Source organism: Hippopotamus amphibius, chromosome 4 (assembly GCF_030028045.1).
Source record: "Hippopotamus amphibius kiboko isolate mHipAmp2 chromosome 4, mHipAmp2.hap2, whole genome shotgun sequence".
In the NCBI taxonomy this organism is placed as follows: domain Eukaryota; kingdom Metazoa; phylum Chordata; class Mammalia; order Artiodactyla; family Hippopotamidae; genus Hippopotamus; species Hippopotamus amphibius.
The window spans coordinates 34,453,714-34,476,647 of NC_080189.1; the positions used below are offsets into that span (position 1 = coordinate 34,453,714).

Sequence of the window (22,934 nt, forward strand, 5' to 3'; positions counted from 1 at the left end):
GTGTTGTATAGCAAAATGACCAAATGAGTTAGATTAGGGGGCAAGAATAGAAACAGAAAAACTAGCTAGGATGGTTCAGGATTAAAATGATGGTTGTTTACACTGAGGTAGTGACAGTGGAGATGAGGCAAGAGTTCAAAAGTAAGATGCATAGTGGAGATGAAATTGACAGAATCCTATGAATTAATGATGAAAGAGAAACCATCCTAAGAAAAAGTTACTCAGTGACATATAAGTAATAGCATATGATAGTTGTTTTTCTCTGTCTGACTTACTTCACTTAGTATGATAATCTCTAGGTCCATCCATGTTGCTGCAAATGGCATTATTTCATTCTCTCTCTCTTTTTTTTTTTGACACGGTAATGAATGTATTTAACTAAACATTTTATTGTATTTTATATTGGAGTATAGCTGATTAATAATGTTATGTTAGTTCCAGGTATACAGCAGAGTGATTCAGTTATACATAGATATGTATCTATTCTTTTCCAAATTCTTTTCCCATTTAGATTGTTATAGAATATTGAGCAGAGTTCCTGTGCTGTACAGTAGGTCCTTGTTGGTTGTCTATATATTTTAAATACAGCAATGTGTACATCTCAGTATGGCTGAGTAATATTCCATTGTGTGTGTGTGTGTGTGTGTGTATACATATACACCACGTCTTTTGTATCCATTCATGGACATTTAGGTTGCTTCCATATCTTGGCAATTGTGAATAATGCTGCTATGAACATTGGGTTGTATGTATCTTTTCAAGTTAGTGTTTTGTTTTGTTTTGTTTTGTTTTGTTTTTTCAGATATATACCCAGGAGTAGAATTCTGGATTATAGGATAGTTCTATTTTTAGTTTTTCGGAAACCTTCCATACTGTCTTCCACAGTGGTTGCACCAATTTACATTCCCATCAACAGAGTAGGAGGGTTCCCTTTTCTCCATATCCTCTCCAACATTTGTTATTTGTGTTCTTTTTGATGATAACCATTCTGATAGATGTGAGGTGTTATCTCATTATGGTTTTGATTTGCACTTCCCTAATGACTAGTGATGTTGAGTACCTTTTCATGTGCCTGTTGGCCATCTGCATTTCCTCTTTGGAAAAATGTCTATTCAGATCTTCTGCCCATTTTTCAGATGAGTTGTTTATTTTTTTGATGTTGAGTTGTATGAACTGTTTATATATTTTGGATATTAACCCCTTATCAGTCATATCATTTGCAAACATTTTCTCCCATTCAGTAGGCTTTTTTGTTTTGTCGATGGTTTCCATTGTTGTGCAAAAGCTTTTCTTTAAAGTCACTTCAGTGATTCTTCTTGAATTGGTGACATAACTTTGGCCAAGTTGCTTTTGACTATGGTGACATGCTGCCATAGTCAAAAGCATGTCTCCATACTGCATATTAGAAGTGGATTTGCTGGGTAAATACATATACTGGGCTGGGTTACTAAATAATCAGCCTCAGTGCTTGCTTGAGAGCCCAGCAAAGGGAGGGACTCTGTAAACAACATGAAAGGAGTTTCAGGGGGAGAGAAATTAAAAAAAGATCCCTTTGCCAAATTTTGTTTGGAAGCTGTAATGGTTAATTTTATGTGTCAACTTGACTGGAGTGCCCAGATATTTGGTCAAACATTATTCTGGATGTTTTTGTGAGGATGTTCTTGGATGAGATTAACATTTAAATTGGTAGACTGAGTAAAGCAGATTGCCCTCTCTAATGTGGGTGGGCCTCATCCAATCAGTTGAATGACTGAATAGAACAAAAAGACTGATCCTTTACTGAGTAAGAGAGAATTCCTCCTGCCTGACTTCTTTTGAACTGAAACATTGGTTTTGTCCTGCCTTTGAACTCAAAGTGAAACATCAGCTTTTCCTGGGTCTCAGCCTGCCAGCTTTTGGACTGGAACTACACCATCAGTTCTTCTGGGTCTCCAGCTTGTTGACTTACCCTGCAGACTTTGAGACTTTTTAGCCTCTTTAACTTGTATGGACCAATTTCTTAATCTCTCGCTCTCTCTCTCTCTCTGTGTAATTTCCTTATATATTCATATATATATATATATTTCATATATATATTTCCTGTTGGTTCTGTTTTTCTGGAGAACCCTGATTAATACAGAACCCCTTATTGTATACTTAGCCCACACCAAATTATTTCTGAAATGTTCATCTTAAAACAATTCTGGTTAAGAAATGGCAAAAATTCAAAGCAAAATCCCCTCCCTGAATGTATCATTTACCAATGGAGAAAGTTAATATCTATCACATTAGGTTGTTGGGGGCTCAAATTAGATGACATGAAATAAAACATTGAGTAAAGTGCTAAACAAATATTTCTCATTAATTATAACTTTTACCTGAGGTAACTCATGAATGGTGATGGCCTTAGAAGAAAGATCCCAACTAAAGGACTTTGTAATAGTTGAAAAGTGGAAGACCACCCCCCCAAAATATACTACAAATATGTACACACACTATGTACGTGTTTATTGTGCTTGTGTGTACACACACACACACACACTACAGAAGTCAACGCATACAGACCTGTTTTGGGGAAAAATAATAAAGCTGACTGTTGAACTGTTAAACATTTTTATTGTGCAGACTTATAACTTTACAGAACATGCAGGATAAAAAAGTGTAAAATATCAGTAAGCATATAAAATTTCAGCAGTCTTTTGGACCAGCACTTGATTTGCACGAGGGACTAAGCATCTATATAGAACAGACATGTCTTGGGATACACAGTTTACAGACTGAATCGCAAAGCAATTTCCCAAGTGATTTTCCTCATATAAAGATAAAAATATCTTTGTACTTAAAAATTATTCAGTATAGTACATTTTCAGTTATGTACACAGTTTAACAGTAAAACTATGTCCATGCCAGTGTCTGTTTTAAATGCAAAAAAAACTAAGTAGGTAACAGGTTGGCAATTAAAGTGTCAGGAAAATTAGAAGAGCCCAAAAAAAACCCAAAAAGAAACCAAGCAGAATTCCAACAGGTGTGTGGAAATAAAAATAAAAGCATTACTGAAGGTTAAAAATAAAGTCCCCCAGGGAAGAATCTTAATATGAGCAGGAGGAATAGAAAGCTTTTGGATGTACCAGGCAGCTTTCTGTATGACTCAGGTTTACAGGTAAAATTCCTCAGTTTGAGTTCAGAAGAATTTGAATTTATTCCAGCAAAATTACCTCAATCTTTTATTACTGCCTCCTCCCCCATCTTCTCTCTGAGCAGAGTGATGCTTGGATTAGATCCAAAGCTCCTGGGCGGGGGTGGGGGTGGGGCATGTGTCCCATCATTACAGACAGTTGCAAGTGCTTTACTTTGAAGGGGTCACATTTGCAACAACTCTGACAGTGGCACACAATGGCCTCCATTTTACGAGCCCTTCCCCAGAGGCCCACTGATCAGCTGAAAAGGGAACACAATGTTCAGCCACTAAACCACCCCGGTGATGGATTAGTTTGGAGTCAGGAAAGCGTGATTATTCTTGAAAATAAACGAAGCTGAATAGACATGCTGACCTCATTCAGCTGGTGAGAGGCAGGGAAAGTTGGCTTCCACTCCTGCCAGCCCAGAGAGGGCTTGGCCCCATTTATCCACCTTAATTAGTTTAATGGGGCTGACGTGGATTATACTTGATATGGATAAAGATGTTGTGGGATCAAGTGCAGACATGAACTTCATCTGATTCTGTATCTCAGAGTCAGAAACAAATGTGAAAAACTAGGTAATGGATTTTTCTAATTTTGATCTTCAGGGAGGATACTGACCTAATGAAAGTTGATGGGGTGGATGCTGTTTGAAAAGGAAAACCTGAAGAACTGGAAGGCACTTAGGTGTCTCATCTATATAACAAATATTCAGGCATAGAAAGTATCACAGGTTAAAATTTCAAGAGAGTAAGGCATTAGTTGGATCATGTGCAGATTACGTTTTCTAACGTAAAGATCACTAAATCCCATTGGATCATCAAAGTGAATGGCAGCAATTCACTAACATTTCAGAGGGAAGAGTTTGCTTAAAACTGCCCACATACCTGTACACTCAATAGCAATAGCCTGGAATTCTTCCCTTACCATAAAATGATCAACATTTTAGAATAAGCAATTGAGGTTGTTAGTTCTTTTTTTTTTCCTCCTCAGTTCTTCATATTTCTTTCAAATTATCTTTCAACAATAGGTTCATATCTCAGCCAATAAAACAATGACCCAAATGTAAGGAAAACATTTTAAATGGGCTTTAAAAATTCATACCACCCAAAAAACAGATGAAATAGCTCAGAAGAGACAAATAATAGTTATGAAAACTGAGAGTGATTTCTTTGTTCTGAACCAAGAAAATTCATTCATATATTGTTGCTATATTAGCAACAACTTGAAACTTGAAATTGGCACCAAGAAAATTAAAAGGGAAAAAAAGAATCAGATACACTTCTATCCTTGAAATGTCATTTATATTTCTTTCTGCATGTTGATGCGGATATTGCTGAATATTTTGCCAATAGCCTCGAATAGCGGGTCACAGAAGGTGTGGACGTAGATGGAGTAGACGCGGCTGATGCATTGAATCTCAATCAGGAAACTCTTAATGCATGGTACGACTGCCCAGATGTGTAGGAAAGAAAGAATGGCAAAGTAAATGCCCCAGATGAGTGCCATTGGGATGCCAAAGAGGGCAGACAGCAAACGGTAAAACCAGTACTTCGTCACAGTGAAGGTGGTGAAGCTGGCCTTCCAGATGCCGTCGAAACTGTGTGTCCCTTCTGGTTCTGCAATCACATCTTCAAAATCAATCTGAAAGGAAGAAGTGACAGAGCATGAGCTTGAAATAGAAGGAAAAAGAAAAAAAACACCATTTCAGAGTATGCATAAATATATATTAGCTTTTATGTACAAATTCTGTGTAAGATGCTCCAAGGCACCCAGCAGCATCAGCCTCACATGGAATTTGTAGGACAAGCAGAGATTTGGGCTCTACACAAATCTCTGGGGGTGGCATCAAGGGGATTTTCTAACACGTTCTCCAGGTGTTTCCTTGCTATGTGAAAGGTTGAGAACTGCTGCTCTGGGGGAAACTAAATGAATATGATAAAATTCCTGCCTTCAGGTAAAACCCAGCAACGTGGATAAGTATACAAGGCACTCAGAAAAATGTAAATGACATGACCTAAGTTAATTGCACTCCCAGACGACTGCACACACAGTGTTAAGGGGTGGTTAGTTCATAACTGATTGTCAACTCTTTAAATGCTCAACTGGTAGAATAGCTTCAGGAAATAGATCATTGTAAGCTCTGAGGATTCAAGAAGTCTTCATGGGGTGATGGGACTTGAGCAGGGATTGGGAAATGGAGTATGACTTGGAAAGGAAGGAAGAAGGGATCTTGAAAATGCTATGAGCAAGGCCCCAGGAATAAGGAAGGATGATACAGTGAGTGTCACAGGCAGATAGACCTGTGTGGCCACAGCTGGAAAGATAGGTTGAGGCCAGATTCAATTTTATTTTATATACAGTGGGGGTCTATTGAAGATATTGGAGCAGAGGAATGCAGCCAACATCAATGCAGTCATTTATCAACATGAATTTGATAGCAGTGTCCAGGCTTGGGAAAAAGGAAGAGACCCAAGGCAGAGAGATTCTTGCTATATCCCAGGTTTGAGATGGTAGGGCCAAAACTGGAATAGTGGCCATGAAAAAGAAAAAGAAAAGAAAGTAATGAATTTCTGGGATGTTAAGGAAGAATCCACAGGACTTAATTACTTCAAGGATAGGGAGAGACAAAAGCCTAAGATGAGCTTTGAGCTTTGAGCTTCAGATTTTCCTGCTAGAGAGAGTAGAGGTGACATTAAAAGCAAGAAGAAAATTAGGGGGACTTCCCTGGTTGCACAGTGGTTAGGAATCCACCTGCCAATGCAGGGGACACAGGTTCGATCTCTGGTCCGGGAAGATCCCACATGCCGCGGAGCAACTAAGTCCGTGTACCACAACTGCTGAGCCCATGTGCTGCAACTACTGAAGCCCGTGCTCCTAGAGCCCATGCTTCACAACAAGAGAAGCCATGCAATGAGAATCACACACACAGCAATGAAGAGTAGCCCATGCTCACCACAACTAGAGAAAGCCTGCGTGCAGCAACGAAGACCCATTGCAGCCAAAATAAATAAATTAATTGATTAAAAAAATGTAATTAAAAAAAGAAAATTAAGAAGGCAGTTAAAAAAATGTTGAGAGAACTTAATTTTTGAATTGAACAAACAGTAAAGTTTTGAATAAGGACAGATGCAAATATCAGTGGTCCACACCTATACGAGTCTCTTTTGGTGGCCACTAGGTAGTAATCAAATGTTTGCAGTCACATAGCACTTAACAGTTACCAAGTGCTTCTACATGCATTGTCTCCATATGATCTGGGGTTTCAAATCAATCTGGGAAGGTAGGTTGTCATTTTACAAAAGAAGATACATAGGTTCAGAAAGGCAAAGGTGACTTGCTAAAGTCAAACACAAAGCAATGGTGGGGACAGAATGCAAACTTGGCCCCTTTCCCAGTAGCACATTATCCCATAGTACTCATTCATTTAAGCAGTTAATTCTCAGGAGCTTTTATCCCTCTGGAAGGATTATATAGACTAAACTGAAGCATAGGTAAAAAAAATTACCACCAAAACAGTAGGACAGAGCCAGCTTAACTGCTTGGTGGTGGCAGCTATATGAAGGGATCTAATGTAGTTTGAAATCCCAGCAAGTTGATGACTGCTAGCAGCAATGTAGTCAAGCTCAGGATTAGGGAGTGAGGACTTGGGTGACTCCATGAAGCCTCTCAGAGCCAAGGAGTCACTTTTGATTCAACACAATAAAATTTCTTTTGGAAAAAGTACACAATGCTTATACAATAGTTAAGGTTTATTTTCTAGAACATTCTGTTTCTTGATCTATTGTCCAATGTCCTAAGAATGTGTAAGAAATAAAAATGGTATGTCCACAATTATCTAAATGAAGTTAAATAAATTTATTGTTGTTCTAATGTTTTCTTTCCCCATTGAGATCTGGACTCAGAAGTAAACATTTGCTTGTGTGTTCTAAAAGGTTGTTCTAAATATATGGCAAGTCAGATCAATCCTGTAATGAGGTTTCTGTGCAATTTACTTGTCTACCATGGGGTTTTGCTCAGATACTGCATTTTCCCAAAGCTATAAAAAATAAAGACCTGCTGTTTTCCTTCATTCAACTGAAAGGTACCCAAAGAATTTTATTTTTTAAAGATGACTTAGTGAAGTCAGAATGAATGCACTAGAGCAGGTGTTTTTAATGTGAGTCAAAGGATGGGCAGTGGTTGCCCTTGAATGCCCTGAAGTGGGTACATACATTTTGAGTATACAATAGAAGAGGGTCCATCACTTTTATTAGAAAATAAAGTCTATTACCAAAGGAGGTTGGTAACCACTTTATGGGGACAGGAGATTCCTGTCTTTTTACAGAACAGAATTTAAGCACATCTGCCTAGAGCTTCTTTTCCAAGAGAATGGATAGTTACTAACATTTGTTGACTGGCTATCATGATCAGACACCATTCTCATTTAAGTCACAGCAACTTTGTAACTGATTATTCCCATTTCACAGAAAAATGTAAGGTTTAATAAATTATCCAGGTAAATAAGAGGTGGATTTGAATTTCTAATCTGGTTCAAAAAATACTGACTCTTTCTTCAATACCACATTGCTTAAAAAAATATTTTTCAGATTTTCTCTAAGACGATTATAGTATTTCATAGTAAAAAGGCACATTAACAAAAAAGGGTTTACTGAATTTAACCCTCTGGTAATTGTAAGAATTCCCATAGCGTGGTCTCTGAGAACAGTGTTCTGATGAGGTCATACACATGTATACACAATTGGTCCTTAGTGAAGATCTATGAATATATGCATGTGTGTAAGATTTCTTAACGATAACTTGATTTTTCTAAACATAAACATAAATGCTTTATTTCAATGAACATTTTGGATATTCTTAAGCTTTATTTTAAGTTGCTTAGAAAATTTCAGAGTGGCTGTTTTTTCAGTGCTTTCCAGAAATTGCAGTGAGCATGATTTATCCTTAAATATCCAAGTGAATTTAGAGCAGGTCTCGAGGGGTGGACAGCAACATGACAAAAATAACATGTTATATAAATATATTCAGTTAGTTGCTGCTTTAGTCTTAAAAATTTAAAGAAGCTTAATAATAAAAGAAGAGCCAATTAGATGCAGCTGAAAAAAAAAAGTAAGTCAGGTTAAGGAAATACAATGAGGCCAGAAATAATGTTTAGTTTCTCTCTACCTCCATTTGTGCAACAGTAATAGTAATACATTTTTGTGAGGAGTACATGAGAAAATTTATGCAAAGTGCTTAGAATGGGGATAGAGAGTTGAAATATAGTAAATGTTCAATAAACAACATTAAAAAATTACTTCTTCTGGGTGACTAAGCTTTTTAGCAGGCAATTGCAATAAGAGAAACTATCAGCAGCAAAGTACATGGTGGCTGTGAATTCAAACCTCATTAGTGCTTCAAAAGAACTAACTTCCATCTGTAAGCACCTTTGCCACAACCCTGTGAGATGCGCACTATTTTCATTTTACCTGTGAGGCTATTTTGGGAGGTTAAGAAATTACTCAAGATCACACAGATGATAAGTGGGAAAACTGGAACTTGTCCTACTTCAAGTCTGACTTCTTTTTGCTCATGTATCCCTGGGGCTATAAACTCTTCTAATAGTCTTATTGGCTTAATTTTCACCCAGATAGATATGCTTCCTAAAGCATTCACATTTTGATTATTAAAGGAATTACTCTTGTTAATGTTCCCATTTTAAGTTAGGACATCTAGTAACTAGGATGTTTTGCATTTTTGGTACTGATTGAATTTCCATGGCCCTGCACATTATGTTCTCACAATCCTGGGCACCTAGCCAAGGACTCTCTAATTGGCAGATAAGGAAACTGAGGCACGATTTAAATGGGCCAGACATTCTCAAGGTCCCAAGTGAATCAGTGGAAAAGCTGAAATTAGAACTCTAACTTCCTGATTCCCAGGCCTAGGTCCAGCCCTGCCCTCCACACAATATCCCTAGGAACTTAAATCTCTCTCCCCGTGTCCCTTCTCTGCTTACCCCTTCATATCTCTAGGTCTCCTTTAAATGTCTCATTGTCTTCTAAGACATTGACTTGAAATGTATCTCTGTGTGAGGTTAGGAGAAATGTCCTTTTCTCAACATTAATACAGACATTTCTGTACATTTATCTAGGGTTAAGAAAACTGGAGAGAATATTTTGAAAAGTATCCTCATTGTACATTTAGACATGTATTCATAATGCACTGAATCCAACAAAGTTCTGTTAGTAATCAGTCATTCCATTTAAAAGCAATTCACAATTCCATCAAAGCATAGTTGCTTTAGCAGATTCATAGATATTTAAAGCTGAAGGGATCCTTAAAGAAAAGGAGTCCCATTTGAGATAGAGAAATTGATGGGCAAAGCTGTTGGATGACTGGATCAAGGATACGTTCCCACTTAATGGCAGGCACAGGATTGGAATTCAGGCTTAGAAACTCTCCTGGGCTCTTACACTGCTGTCTGCTATCACCACACACCCTCAATCATCTGGATGCTACATTCCGAAGCCAATGTAAAAGGCAGCTAGGCTTGTATGTGAATTTGAACATCATTGAATGAATGATGGTGCCTGTTTCTGACGATCCCCAGTGTGCTCTTCGTTCACATGCATCATTGGTTTGATTTATCTCTTATCAAAGCTGTCACTCTGGAGTCCCATTACCTCCAGGACATGCTCCTCTTACCCCTCTATAGGAGGGCAGGTCTTGCTCAGAGCAGAACTTTATCTGTTCACCTAGATTTGGGGCAGAACAGGAATTAGAGATTTGCTTTTAAACAAACACAAAAACTAAGACATGAAGGTGCCATTTAATTTCTTAGAATGGGATGCCTCAGATGAGGTTGAGCTGCTCCACTAAGAACTGATTTTCTGTTCTGTAATCTATGGAACAAGTTGCCCTTCTGGCAAGAATCATTATGCAGACTTTAAGATCAAAGGCATAAATATGCTTCAGTGATATTTCTGTGTCTTAATAGATGCTTTATAAGGAGTCAACAGTTTATGTAACTAGATTTTTATAAATGACATTAAATACTTTTGTGCAATATTGATTTATGATGCTATAATTTCAGAAGCATAAGTTAACAGAAATCTAGCAGCAGATGTCAAGAAAAGCAATCTGTCTCGTGTTTTAATAATAGTTGGCTAATGCAGTAAGTCTCAGAAGATTTCATCTTGTTAAATGTATGGGATGGAAATATTTCAAAAACATTTTATATGTACACAGGATTAAAAAAACATGGGATCATTTTTTATCTCAAAATTTGGACATTTTATTTCTAAATAAGGAATTTTCAAGAAGGAAACTTTAAGTACATTTGGAATTTAATAAGCAATGATGCTTACCTAGTCTGTTTCAGTGGGAAAATATCTTTTTAGACTTTTGTGAAAATTGTGAAAAAATTACAAAATTGTGATTGTATTGGATATATGGAACACATAAATAATAACAAACAAGATGTTTACGGAAGACGTGTGTTGCCTGGCTGACATTGCCAGTCCCACTTCTCTACCAAACGAATCTTCGCTTATTCAGGTCATGGAAATAATTCTTTTATCTCAGAGATAAGTTATCGTTGGTTTATTAGACTTGCCATGGTAATCTTAGTCTCCTTGGTGAGTGGTCAGTTTAGAGTAGACATGTGACCCAGTTCTGGCCAATGAGATCTAAGTGGAAGTCTGCCGGGCAAGACTTCCAGGAAAGCTTTATCTTCCTTATGAAAAGAAACAGGGGCTTATGGTGTGGCCCTTTGCCGCTTTCATCCTACTTAGAAAATGATGTATTGCCTTAATGTAGAGAAGTCATCTTGTGACCATGAGGTGACATGTATACTTAAAAGACCAAAAGAATTGAAGATGCTGTTTTTGCTATTAGCGAACTACTGAAACAATGCTAGTAGCTGTCTGCCTCTAGACCTCTCCTTATGCTCTTATTTTTAAGCCACAGCTATTCAGATTTTCAATTTAGTAAGTAGGTTTTAGTAAGGAGGATAAGTTTTAGTAAAATTTAGTAAGTTTTAGTAAGTAGGATGATAAATTGACTATGAAAAAAACAAATTCATGTATTCTGTTCTAGCATCTAAGATGGCTCCCAATGATCTCCCCCCCTTTTGATATTCATACCTTTGTGTAATGCCCTCCCCTTTAGTGTGGGCTGGACTTGCTGATTTGCTTCTAAATAATAAAATGTGGCAAAAGTAATGGGGTGGTCACTTCCAAGATTAGGTTACAAAAGACCATGGCAGATGTTGAGAACAGACTTGAGGACAGAGTGAGGGGGTGGGGAAGCTGGAGAGAGAGTAGCATTGACATATATACACTACCAAATGTAAAATAGATAGCTAGTGGGAAGCTGCTGCATAACACAGGGAGATCAACTCGATGATGGGTGATGACCTAGTGGGGAAGGATAGGGAGGGCTGGAGGGAGGCTCAAGAGGGAGGGGATATGGGGATATACGTATAAATACAGCTGATACACTTTGTTGTACAGCAGAAACTGGCATAACAGTATAAAGCAATTATATTCCAATAAAGATCTGAAAAAAAAAGAAAAAAAAGAAAAAGACCATGGCATCATCTTGCTTCCTTTCTTGCTCTCCTCGAAGCCAGCTGCCATGTTGTGAGCTGCCCTAAGGAGAGGTCTGTGTGGAAGTTAACTGAGGGAGAACTTTAGCCAACAGCCATTGAGAAACTGAGTCCTCAATCCAGCAGCCTGGGAGGAACTGAATCCTCCCAGTGGCCATGTGAGTGAGCTTGGAAGTGCATCTTCTCCTAGTTGGGCCTTGAGATGACTCCAGCCCTGACACCTAGATTGCAGCCTGTGACAGGCTCTGAACCAGAACCACTCAGCTAAGTCACACTTGGATTTCTGACACATTGTTGGATGATAAATATTTGTTGTTCTAAGCCACTAAATTTTGGGGTCATTGGTTATGCAGCTAGTACAATTCTAAAACAAACCACCTTTATTTTGATGATCATGTTTTATTTTCTATTATATTGCTCTTTTTCTGTTACGTAAATTTTCATGCTTATAGAAAAATGTATACAATGAATGTATGTAAATATTCTGGAATTTGGTCCTGGAGCAAAGTCTACAAATATATAAGAAGGAAATACAGCATTTTCAACTTTCTACAATTCATATCATACTGAATATTAGAAAAGTTTTAGGCAATTGATAGTGCTATCAGCTTGTATCCCTAAAGTGCTTGGCTTTCTACCCAGATATGCACCAAAGACTAAGAGCCAGCTCCACCTAGAAGGCACTCACTGAATCTGGACATTTGAATATAATGTTGAATGCACTAGCCCAGGGGTAGTGTGGCAAAGGAATCAACTGGAGGGAGGATGCTTGTTAAAATGCCGATGCTCAGGCCCATTTCAGACTCAGATCACACTCTCTGGGGTGGGGCCTCTGGAATCTTACACGAAAGACTGAACTAGTGAATGACAACCCCTTTGGATTTAGTGACAGCTTCTTTTTGTTGCTGATACTCATTCCCCTGCATGCCTGGAAGCCCTAGTCTGCTTCCTGCTTCTTTCTGGAAACTCCTCTTGTGCTGGCTAGCATCTGAAAGTTGGTGGATGGATAATGAATGAATGGAAATTCTCCTGAAAAGCTTTTCCTAATTTAAACCTATAAATATTTATTATTGGACAAGGATGAATGACTATCATTTATTATGAAAAACACAAAAACTGGCAATAGAAATCCTGATTTATTTTTTATGATTCTAAACCCAGTGTAAACAAATGCATGTTTTAAAAATCAAATATGTATTTCTAAAATCCTAACACATGTACCAAACCCACACATACAGAAAGCGGGTTGAGACTAATTTCAGACTCCCCTTAGTGTTCTCACACATATTTCCAACATGTTGAGTGGCCTTTGAAGTCAGTGGAATAAATGTTGTTCATGAGTGTGTGGGTATAGAGAGGGTTGAAAACTAGCACAATTAAATGTTACCAGAACACAGGAAATTTGCTCTAATACCTATGTGTTTTCTCAGGGGCGAGGGCAAAATACCCATTTGTTTACTGGGCTGAATTGGCACCACTGAGGGAAAAAGCTGCAGTGTTCTTAAAGCCCTGACTGAAAAGAGGAGGCCTGGATTGTATCCTTAATGTTTGTGATTGCTCAGATTTCCAGAGGATCCGCACACAGTCCTAGGAAAAACGTAAACCTGGGGTGGGAACATTGAAGTGTTCTTGGGCTGCTTTCTGGTGGCAGGTGCTAGGCAACTTCACCTTGTGGGAGAGCACAGGACTGAAAGGAGCCTCTGTATCTGAAGGGAGAGGGATGCATTACTAATCGGGGTTTCAAGCTGAAAGAGGACAGAAAGGTGGGTATTTATCTACCTCTGTGAATGAGAGAAGAGGGCTGGGTGTAGAGGGAGGTGTGCAGAGGGGACCTGCAGTCCCTGGCCTGGGCCTCTAGCTGGGATCCTTGAGTCTCTCCCTTTGGACTGACCTCCCCGTTGCTTCTCAGACATTACAGAGACCTCAGAATAATGATATTTTATACATATAGTGTCCTATTTCACTCATGTGCTTCTCTTCACAAACTTGTGAAGTTCTAGGTTATCTTCATAATAAGAATGGAAAATAGTCTTTTATTTTCCTGTTAAGGAAAGGTCACTTAACTAATAAATGAGTGGACCAAACCAGGACCTAGGGCAGGTCTGTGTCCGTTGCACCCATCTTGGTATCCTCCACAATTCCTAGTAGTACTATGCACACATTAATTAGCAAATATTCCTTCAGTATGTATAATATTTTAAAGGAGCTATAAATGTCCACTGAAAGGATGTAGGCATACATTAACCATAATATTATCTACTATGAATTATTTTTCTTATTTCACAAGTGCACTTTTATTTATCAATCTTTTGGTATCCCATTTTATTAAAAATGATATTCTTTTCACCATAGGTCTCTAATACCACGGTCTGATCAAAATGGAGAGTTGGTTTTCATTTAAGTTACTTGAAAGTCATGGAAAACCTACAGAGGAGGGAGCAATTTGAACTCAGAAGTCTTCAGCTTTAAGGAAGAATGATTTAGAAAATACTCATTAAAATATGTTGTTGGGTTTTTCCCCAATGATCTGAATAACTACAATTGTGTGGATCTGGCCCAAAAAGCAGGAGACACACACTGGCATATGTTGAGGAGGCAAAGCAGGGGTAGCAGCAGAAGTAGCAGCCCAGCTCTTCAGGGGATCAGTAGAGCACAGCAGTGGGAAGAGATAGGGTGAGAAGAGTGAATTTGTTCTTGGTGTCTGTAGCTTCCACTTTTCCTCATGTTTTCATGTGTGTGTGTGTTTCCCCAGTGCAGGAGGCCTGCGCTGTAATTTGTACTTTAGAATGAACTTAGGTGATTCTGTTTTCTTTCCTGGCAGGGGTATAGGGGGATGCACAGAGCATCATCGCCAATTGCCCTTTATTGTGTCATTAATGGACTTAGGGCATGAGTGTGGCAGGTATATTCTGAGGCAGGAGACTCATACAGAGGCTTTGGAATAGCAGTGACGTACATTATAGAGTACCATATGCCTCAGTGGGTTCATCACATCCTGTATATGAGGACCTCCAAGGCAGGTGTTATTTCCCCCATTTTACAGACCAGGAGCCTGAGCCTCAGGGAGGTGGTAATCAGTGACTGAACCAAACACAGGACTTAGGTCTCTTGGATCCTCCATCACACTACTCTTTGTAACCCCACACCTGTCCTCATTCTGTTTATGAAACCCTCCTTATTCAAACAGAGTCATGTAGGAATTTCTGAATCCGCATGGTCTGTTTGCTCTTCCGTGCCTGCAATCATGCTTCCCATCCAAACTAACAGAAAATGCTGCCCTGACCCAGTAAATAACCATTTCTACCAGGACAGGGTGTATGAATTCAAGCCAGAGGATGTGACTGGCCTCCTTCTGCTGTCAAACCTCCAGGCTCAGCATTACCCTCACTCTCCAGCAACCAAGCTCTTCTCTGGGCAAGAACCCCCGAGTTATTTGACCATTGGTTATGAGGGTCCCCATTGCCTTGTCACCTCTGTGTAATTTCTGGTTTACCTTAACATTGTACACTTCCCTATTCTATTCCTGCAGGGCCAGTGTTTCTCAAACATTAGTCTACTCATTTTTTTGTTAAAATGCAGACTTCTGGGCACTGAGATTCTGAATCAGTTGTGTCTGAGGGTAGGGTCCAGATGTCTGTACCTCCTCCTCCATTTTGATGTAAGTGGTTATAGGGAAGACACTTTGAGGAAAAAAAACTGTCTTAGGCTGTCTTAGCTCTCTGCTAGGTGAGAGGATGAATGACTTAGAGGGCTGAGAGAGGGAGAGTGGGAAGGAGTTGCAGGAGGGAGGGGATATGGGGATATATGTATAAATACAGCTGATTCACTTTGTTGTACAGCAAAAACTGGCACAAGAGTGTAAAGTAATTATATTCCAATAAAGAGCTTAAAAAAAATCTAACGCTCAGATCTAAGTGGGCATGATATTAAGTTAGTTACAAAGTTGCTCCCTACTGTTGAAAGGCAATATGGTATCCTGGTTGATAGCATGGAGGCTGCTTTGAAACTTAGCTTTGCTAAGCTAGTAAACCTCCCTGTGCCTTAGTTTCTTATCTGTAAATTGTGGGTGTAATGGTACGTACTTCATAGGATTATTCTGTGTATTAAATGACTTGACTTATGCAAAATATTTGGGACAGTGCCAGGGCAATGGTCAATACTACATCAGGAGCTTCTGGCCCAGGCACCCAAACCAGGACAAGTGGGGAAGTGTCAGGGATTTCACCAACAGTATTGGGAGGATGGAGGAGCTATTTTGGAACGGGAGAACCTTTTGGCATTCCTGAGATCGTCTTGTGCAGGTGGGTGCTTATTTTGCATTCTGCCATTAAGCAAATAAGAAGGATTAGCTCATTCCTTGCGTGTGCATTAGCTTTCTGGAGTTTGTTATAAACATGAGGTATATATATATATCCTGGGGGAGAAGATGCTCCAGCTGACTGAGTGCCTGGATATGTCTGAAAGTGGCAGCAACACTGAGTAAATAGGACTCTCTCTGCTTTAGATTAATTCCTTTTTGCCTTATTCTTCCTTTCCTTTTGCCTTTCGCCTGAAGGCAACCAGCTGGTTTCTCCATTTTTAGCTCTTCTTAGGAGGGAGTATAAATGATCCTTGGGTTTGTATTACACTTTGAAAATTTAAGTTAAATTTCCCTGTTTTGATAACAAAAATATGCATTCCTCGTTTACATCCCGTTATGTATTGAATTGTGTTCCCCTCAAAAAGATATGTTGAAGTCCTAATCCCCAGTACGTCAGACTGTGACCTTATTTGGAGACAGTGTCTTGTAGATGTAATTGGGATGAGGTCACACTGGTGTAGAGTGGGCTCCCCATCTGAGATGGCTGGCATCCTTATAAGAAGATGGTAATGTGAAGACATAAGGAGAAGGCCATATGATTGATTGGAGTTATGCGGCTAAGTCAAGGAATGCCAAAGATTGCCAGAAAACCAGGAGAAGCTAGGGAGAGACAAGGATAGATTCCCCTGCAGGTTTCAGAGGGAGCATGGCCCGGCTGACATTTTGATTTTGGACGTCTAGCCTCCAGAAGCATGAGACTGTAAATTTCTATTGCTTTAAACCACCTAGTTTGTGATATTTTTAAAGGCATTCCTTGGAAACAAATATACATCCTTTTGAAATTGCTAAAAACTGTCCTCAATGATGAGATGATCTGGGGATTCCAGAGCATTTTCATACTTGAGTAGGCTGTGCCCACTTTCTTCTGGGAAATCCCACATTTGGTGCTCAGCTGGCCATGGGCCTTCTTCAGGAATCTGGAACCATCTCTCCTGTCCACACAGCCTCACATTTTCATTATTACAAAAAGCACCTAGTTTCAGATGGCTCAGTACAAAGCAGGCTGCATATCTTTTGATTCCTTTTTTTTCATCTTCAGGCTTCTGGTATTGATTTGGTGGCACTCGTTGATGTTGAGTGTTACCAAGCAAGTGACATGAAATGGTGAACAGTGTAAAAATAGGCCAAGCAAGAGCCAGTGATAGGAGCACTGAGACTAGAGCATTGAACTTGAACAGGGAGGAGCCATACCTTGGGGGCGCTTATGTTTGTCATCCTTGAGGAGAAATAACTACAGCCCTTCAAAGTGTTGGATGCTTACTTCCCAAATAGAAAGTCCTGTATTGTTTAACGCGTGGAAATCTTATTTTATCCAAACATGCAATGATAAGGATACATCCAGAGGTCTCACTTGCTCACAAAATTCTGTGTTTACACTTGGGAGTTTATTATTCTTGAAACTTCTGGGCGTGTCATGGGACAAATATGAGTGATTACCGCACTAAGGAAAATAAAAGCTCTTTTCATTCTATCAAAGATATAAGACACGGAAATGTCGTCAGTGTTTTCAAGCTACCCATTGGTTCACAAAGACATTTGTTTGAACCAGAGCTTTTTAAACACTCCTAGCTTTTTTTTCGGTTTCTACAACTCACTTCCTGATGGCAGAGGTTGTTTCCTACCATTCACTTAAGTCAAACTAGGGTTACTAATAGTTTTCGTCTTACCTCACTGCTTGAATATTTTTCCCTCCAGTGCTTCGAGTCTGTTTATTAAACAAATAGAAAATTAATGAAATAAATCGCTGCAGGTTTGAACATTGCTTGGCTAGTGAGGAAAAGGATTTACACTAGGGTCCTTGTAAGGTCTAAACAAGAATAATCTCAGCCCATTATGTGGCTCCCAAGACACAGCTCCCTACCTCTACTACAGGGTTTCTCCATCTGGGCACTGTTGGCATTTTGGGCCGGATAATTCTTTGTTGTTAAGGTGAGGGTGAGGGTGCTGTCCTGGGTACTGTAGGGTGATTCACAGCATCCCTGTCCTCTACCCACCAGATGTCAATAGCACCTCCTAAATTGTGACATTAAAATGTCTCCAGACATTGCCAAATGTCCCCTGGGATGGGGAGCAAAAAATTATCCCTGGTTGCAAACTGGTGCTCTAGAAAATCAGAACACAATTTGATGAGACAGTACCTGAACTTTAGAAACATTTATAGCCTAGAATGCTTGCATATTTATTGCAGGTACTTTGGTTTACACTGCTGTGGCTTTGTGAGTTCATTCATTCATTCATTCATTCAGTAGTTATGAAGTACCTACTTTTTGAGGATGGAATAAATGAAATGAGGAAACAGAGCCAGCATAGGGTCTATGAGCTGATTGCAGGTGTCACTGAAAAGGAGACAGTGCAAATAAAATAGAGATGGCCTCTGGCTGCTCAAGCTTGCTCAAGAATCATTAACAAAGTGGGGTGATGTCTTCCTGTGGTACACTCCCTTACTTTTAAGGTGATAGAGGGCACTTTCTTGCCCCTCCCCAAATCACTAACCTCTTGAATTTAAATCAGACCATTCTTTTCATCCAGCCTACCCCACACTTATTTAATGGTTTGATTTTGTATGTGTGTGAGATTATTTCTGCTACTAGACTGTAAGCTCCTTGGAATTAATATTTGTTGAATAAATGAATAAATTAGTGAATGCTTCCATTTGCTAAGTTATACTTCTCTCTCTCCCATCTATAAGAGCACAAACCTGATAAAATCTCCTTTAGGAAAGAGAGTTCTGAATGTGTTATCATCTGGCCAGGGGCTAGTGATTGCATTTATTGATTGCATTCTGTTATTCTAACCTGGTCATAGTAATTTTGGTAAAAGAATGATCAAAAGGTGAGTAATGACAGGGAAGGTAGATCTATTCAGTTTTTGTTTATCATGAAATTTGGGTTCAAACCTACAGATTTAGGTTTAGATTTAAACATGTATCTTAGTTTAGGGAACTGATGAGTTCCCTGAAAATGCTCAGGGGGTCTAGAATTCAAACAACTTCATATTTACCTTCAGATTCATACAGCTGGGGTGCTAAGTGATGGGATTAAAATCACATAGGGTCCTAAATTCTGAACTTCATTTGGGTCAGAGAGAAACAGACTTGTTATAGCTGGGTAATGTGAAAATCTGTTCAAAGTAATAGTGCTTCTGCCCGGTAGTTCTTAGTCATCTGATCCTATTGCTCAGAAATGTGGCCATATGAACTAGGTGAATTTGACAACTGTCAGCACTCACAGAGTCTGAGCATTTTGTATTTAGCTAGACCTTGCTGTAACTAAAGTTGCAAGTAATTATGCATTTCTCTGTTATGGCTACAAAAAAATAAAAAAGTAAAAATTACTGAAAGCTTGTAACCAACTTTGGAACTGATTTCTTGATCCATCTTGGAACACAAACAGCCAGTTTTTTTTTTCCTAGACTTTTTTTTTGAGCTCTTTATTGGAATATAATTGCCTTACACTCTTGTACCAGTTTTTGAGGTACACCAAAGTGAATCAGCTGTATTTATACATATATCCCCATATCCCCTCCCTCCCCCGACTCCCTCCCGCCCTCCCTATCTTGGCCCTCTAAGGCATCACCCATCATCGAGTTGATCTCCCTTCAAACAGCCAGTTTTAAGGCAAGGGCAATAAAAGGAAAGACCGCAGAGTTCTGAGCCTAAATGAGAAGGGGAAATGAACTCCAGCTCTTTATCTTCTTCAGGACCAAATGTTTATTTGTGGTATATTTGCATTCAGCATGCCATCTATTGATAGCTCAGTATTTCAAAGATGATTTAATTAATTCCCACAGCCTTAATAGTAAGAGTGAGAATGACAACTGGTAAAATCTAGGAAGAAGGCAATAAAAATCCTCCACCATTATCTCTGCATGGACTTTTATAACATTTCACACTTTTATGAATACTGGTTAACTGGAATCACAGAATTTTAGAAATAAAAGTGACTTAGTGATCTTCTAGTTCAACTTCTTGATTGCTATAGTTGAAGAAACTGCTGTCCAAAGTTTCCAAGTGACTTTCCCAAGGCCCAAGGTAACACTTGATGTCAGTGTCCAAGGAGGTCTGGAATTCAGGTTTCCTCTGAGGCTGTTTCCCCATCTGCTCTGAGGAGTGATTGTCATCAGTAAAGTACTTCTCAGTTACTTGGGGTCTCTTCTTTGTGCCAGGCCCTGGAGAAATGTAGGACACCTGCCATCCCTAGGTCCAATGAAGCTTCCTGTGGCCTCTGCACCATTAGGAGAAAAACCAGTGCATGTTGTCAGCTCCATTTCTAGTATGCCTGAACCATGAACCCAAGTAAAAATGAGGGATAGGGATCACCTTCTAACACTCTAACCTACTGATCTTCCTCTTGGGGGGAATAGAAAGAATGAGCAAAGGAAGGGGAAAAACACCAGGACTGAATTACATAAGTGACATGAGATTTATCCCACATACAAAGTCTATCTTATGTAGTTGCTATAGCAGAGTTCCAGAAAGCATTTTTTTTGTAATAGGAATTTGAGTGACAAATATCATATTCCAATAAAAATTCTAAGGACTCTGCAGGATGAGGACCTAGAGGAGTAATAATTTCCCCACTGTAGCCCTTACAGTCCTGAATGTTTCATCATGATACACAGTTTTATTATTAAGAAATTCTGAGAGTCGAAACCAGACTCAATTCCGGCTGTATGTTAGCATCACCTGGTGAGCTTTCCAAACAAAAGCTCCTGGGCCCCATCCTAGACCAATTTAGTCAGAATTTCTAGGGATGGAGCATGCACAACAGTATTTTTAAATGTTCCCCAGATTATCTGCAGCTAGGGTAAAGAACCACTGGTCTAAAGTCACAAAACAGCTACCCTTTGCAGGAGCCACACTCTCTCATAAGTTTAAATCACAATAGGGATTTATACAAGCTGAAAAATTGTGTGAATATGCAATGTGTAGGAGGGAGTGGATGGACAGGCTTGCTATAAAGATAATGTTTCATACTGACCTTTTGGTACATACAATGCATGCATTTTGCAGTGTTCTACTTTCAGATATTTACCACTTGCATTCTCAACCACTGTTAACACAATGCCACATCAACTCCTTTTTGCCCCCAAACAAACCAGGTATCCTGCAGGAATAGAGGAAAGTGTACACACATATGCCTATGCTTAATTATGAGGCTGTGTGTCAGTATTCTTATACACAAAATTGTAACTGTAGAGGTAGAAGGATTTGAGAAGCTACATAGACAAGTGAGGAATTTAACACACAGCTATTGCAAAACAACCTCTTGTGACACATTCCTGGGATTAACCACTCTTATTACGTGGAATTTCTTCTCCCATGTAACCTAACTTTTTTTTTTTTTGAACTAACCCCTTCTCCTTTTTCCTTGTCTTGAATGGTGATTGTGTCTGAGCAGTATTTTCCTTGTAAGTCTCATAAGAACCTAGCAATAACTAAAGGCAGTTGTCATTTTATGTCCACTTTCAACTCTTCTAACAAATTGCCAGACAAAACAGTCCCTCCCCAGCCCTACCTGGGTGTTTTTCTTCATCTCTTATCTCCTTCCTTTTGCTCTTCCCTAGGATTTTTCCAGCATCACTACCTCCCTCATAAGATCAAGACAGAACCCATATTTTAATGTCTGACCAATAGCAAATAGAGAATCTTGTCTATGACATTTTTTTAGATTGCATTCTCCTTTTGATTCCATTCATTATTCTTCCTTTAAAATATCATTAAATTTTTGAGACTGTCATACAGAGCGAAATAAGCCAGAAAGAGAAAAACAAATATTGGATGCTAACTCATATGTATGGAATCTAAAAAAATGATACTTATGAACCCAGTGACAGGGCAAGAATAAAGATGCAGATGTAGAGAATGGACTTGAGGACACGTGGTGAGGGGTGAAGGGGAAGTTGGGATGAAGTGAGAGAGTAGCACTGACATATATACACTACCAAATGTAAAACAGATACCTAGTGGGAAGTTGCTGCATAACATAGGGAGATCAACTCGATGATGGGTGATGACTTAGCGGGCTAGGATAGGGAGGATGAGAGGGAGTCGCGGGAGGGAGGGGATATGGGGATATATGTATAAATACAGCACATAATATGCAATATGTATAAATACAGCTGATTCACTTTGGTGTACCTCAAAAACTGGCACAACAGTGTGTAAAGCAAGTATACTCCAATAAAGAGCTTAAAAAAAATTTTTTTTTGAGATGTTTAATATTCAGGAACAATTGATAGACTGTTTGGGTTCCCTAAGGGGTATGGAGCATGATGGATTCATTAAAGGGTGTGTTTACAATAGTGAGTCTCACCCAGGAGACCTTGGTCCCTTCGGGGCTGTGGAAATATTACAAGGGGTTTCCATATCCATTGTGTTCATCCAGCATCTTGATTTTCTACATCACAAGCTCCCACAGAAATGACAACCCTCTCCTGGTATTTTCTTATTTTTCATATATTTACCTATTTGTTTCCCACTTAGTAGCTATACATTTTATTCCTAGTCTTTTAACATTATCTCACTTTGTATTGGCTTTTATCTTATTTTTATGGGCTATTTGTAATTTGCCAAAAATCACTTTGATGTTATTTTTATGATATATGTTAACAAGGTCATTGTAATTGGTGTCATTTGTAAGTTGAGAGTCCTCTTAACTTGTTCATTCCAGTCACCGAAAAATATTAAATGTGCTAGGACTGTGGTCCTGGCTGTATATTAGATACCAGTCACACCTAGAATTCACATTATGCAGCATCACCCTTTTTTATGGCAACTTTCTAGTCCTACCTTTGCTTAACTGAATAATGACCCTGATTTCCTTTA

General features: G+C 39.0%; 1 protein-coding gene across 3 annotated transcripts in view; it reads right to left on the reverse strand.

Annotated features, from left to right (window-relative positions):
- Nucleotides 1-2,575: 2,575 nt before the first annotated feature.
- Nucleotides 2,576-22,934, reverse strand: part of CAV1 (caveolin 1) — a 33,756-nt gene continuing 13,397 nt past the window's right edge. For 2 of the 3 annotated variants that reach the window (XM_057732292.1, XM_057732293.1), the window contains exon 3: nt 2,576-4,802. In XM_057732292.1, the coding sequence (XP_057588275.1) occupies nt 4,461-4,802 (342 nt within the window). In that variant the 3' untranslated portion in view covers nt 2,576-4,460. Of the gene's footprint in view, nt 4,803-17,775; nt 17,814-22,934 lie in introns of all 3 variants that reach the window. The other variant, XM_057732294.1, reaches the window with a different exon arrangement.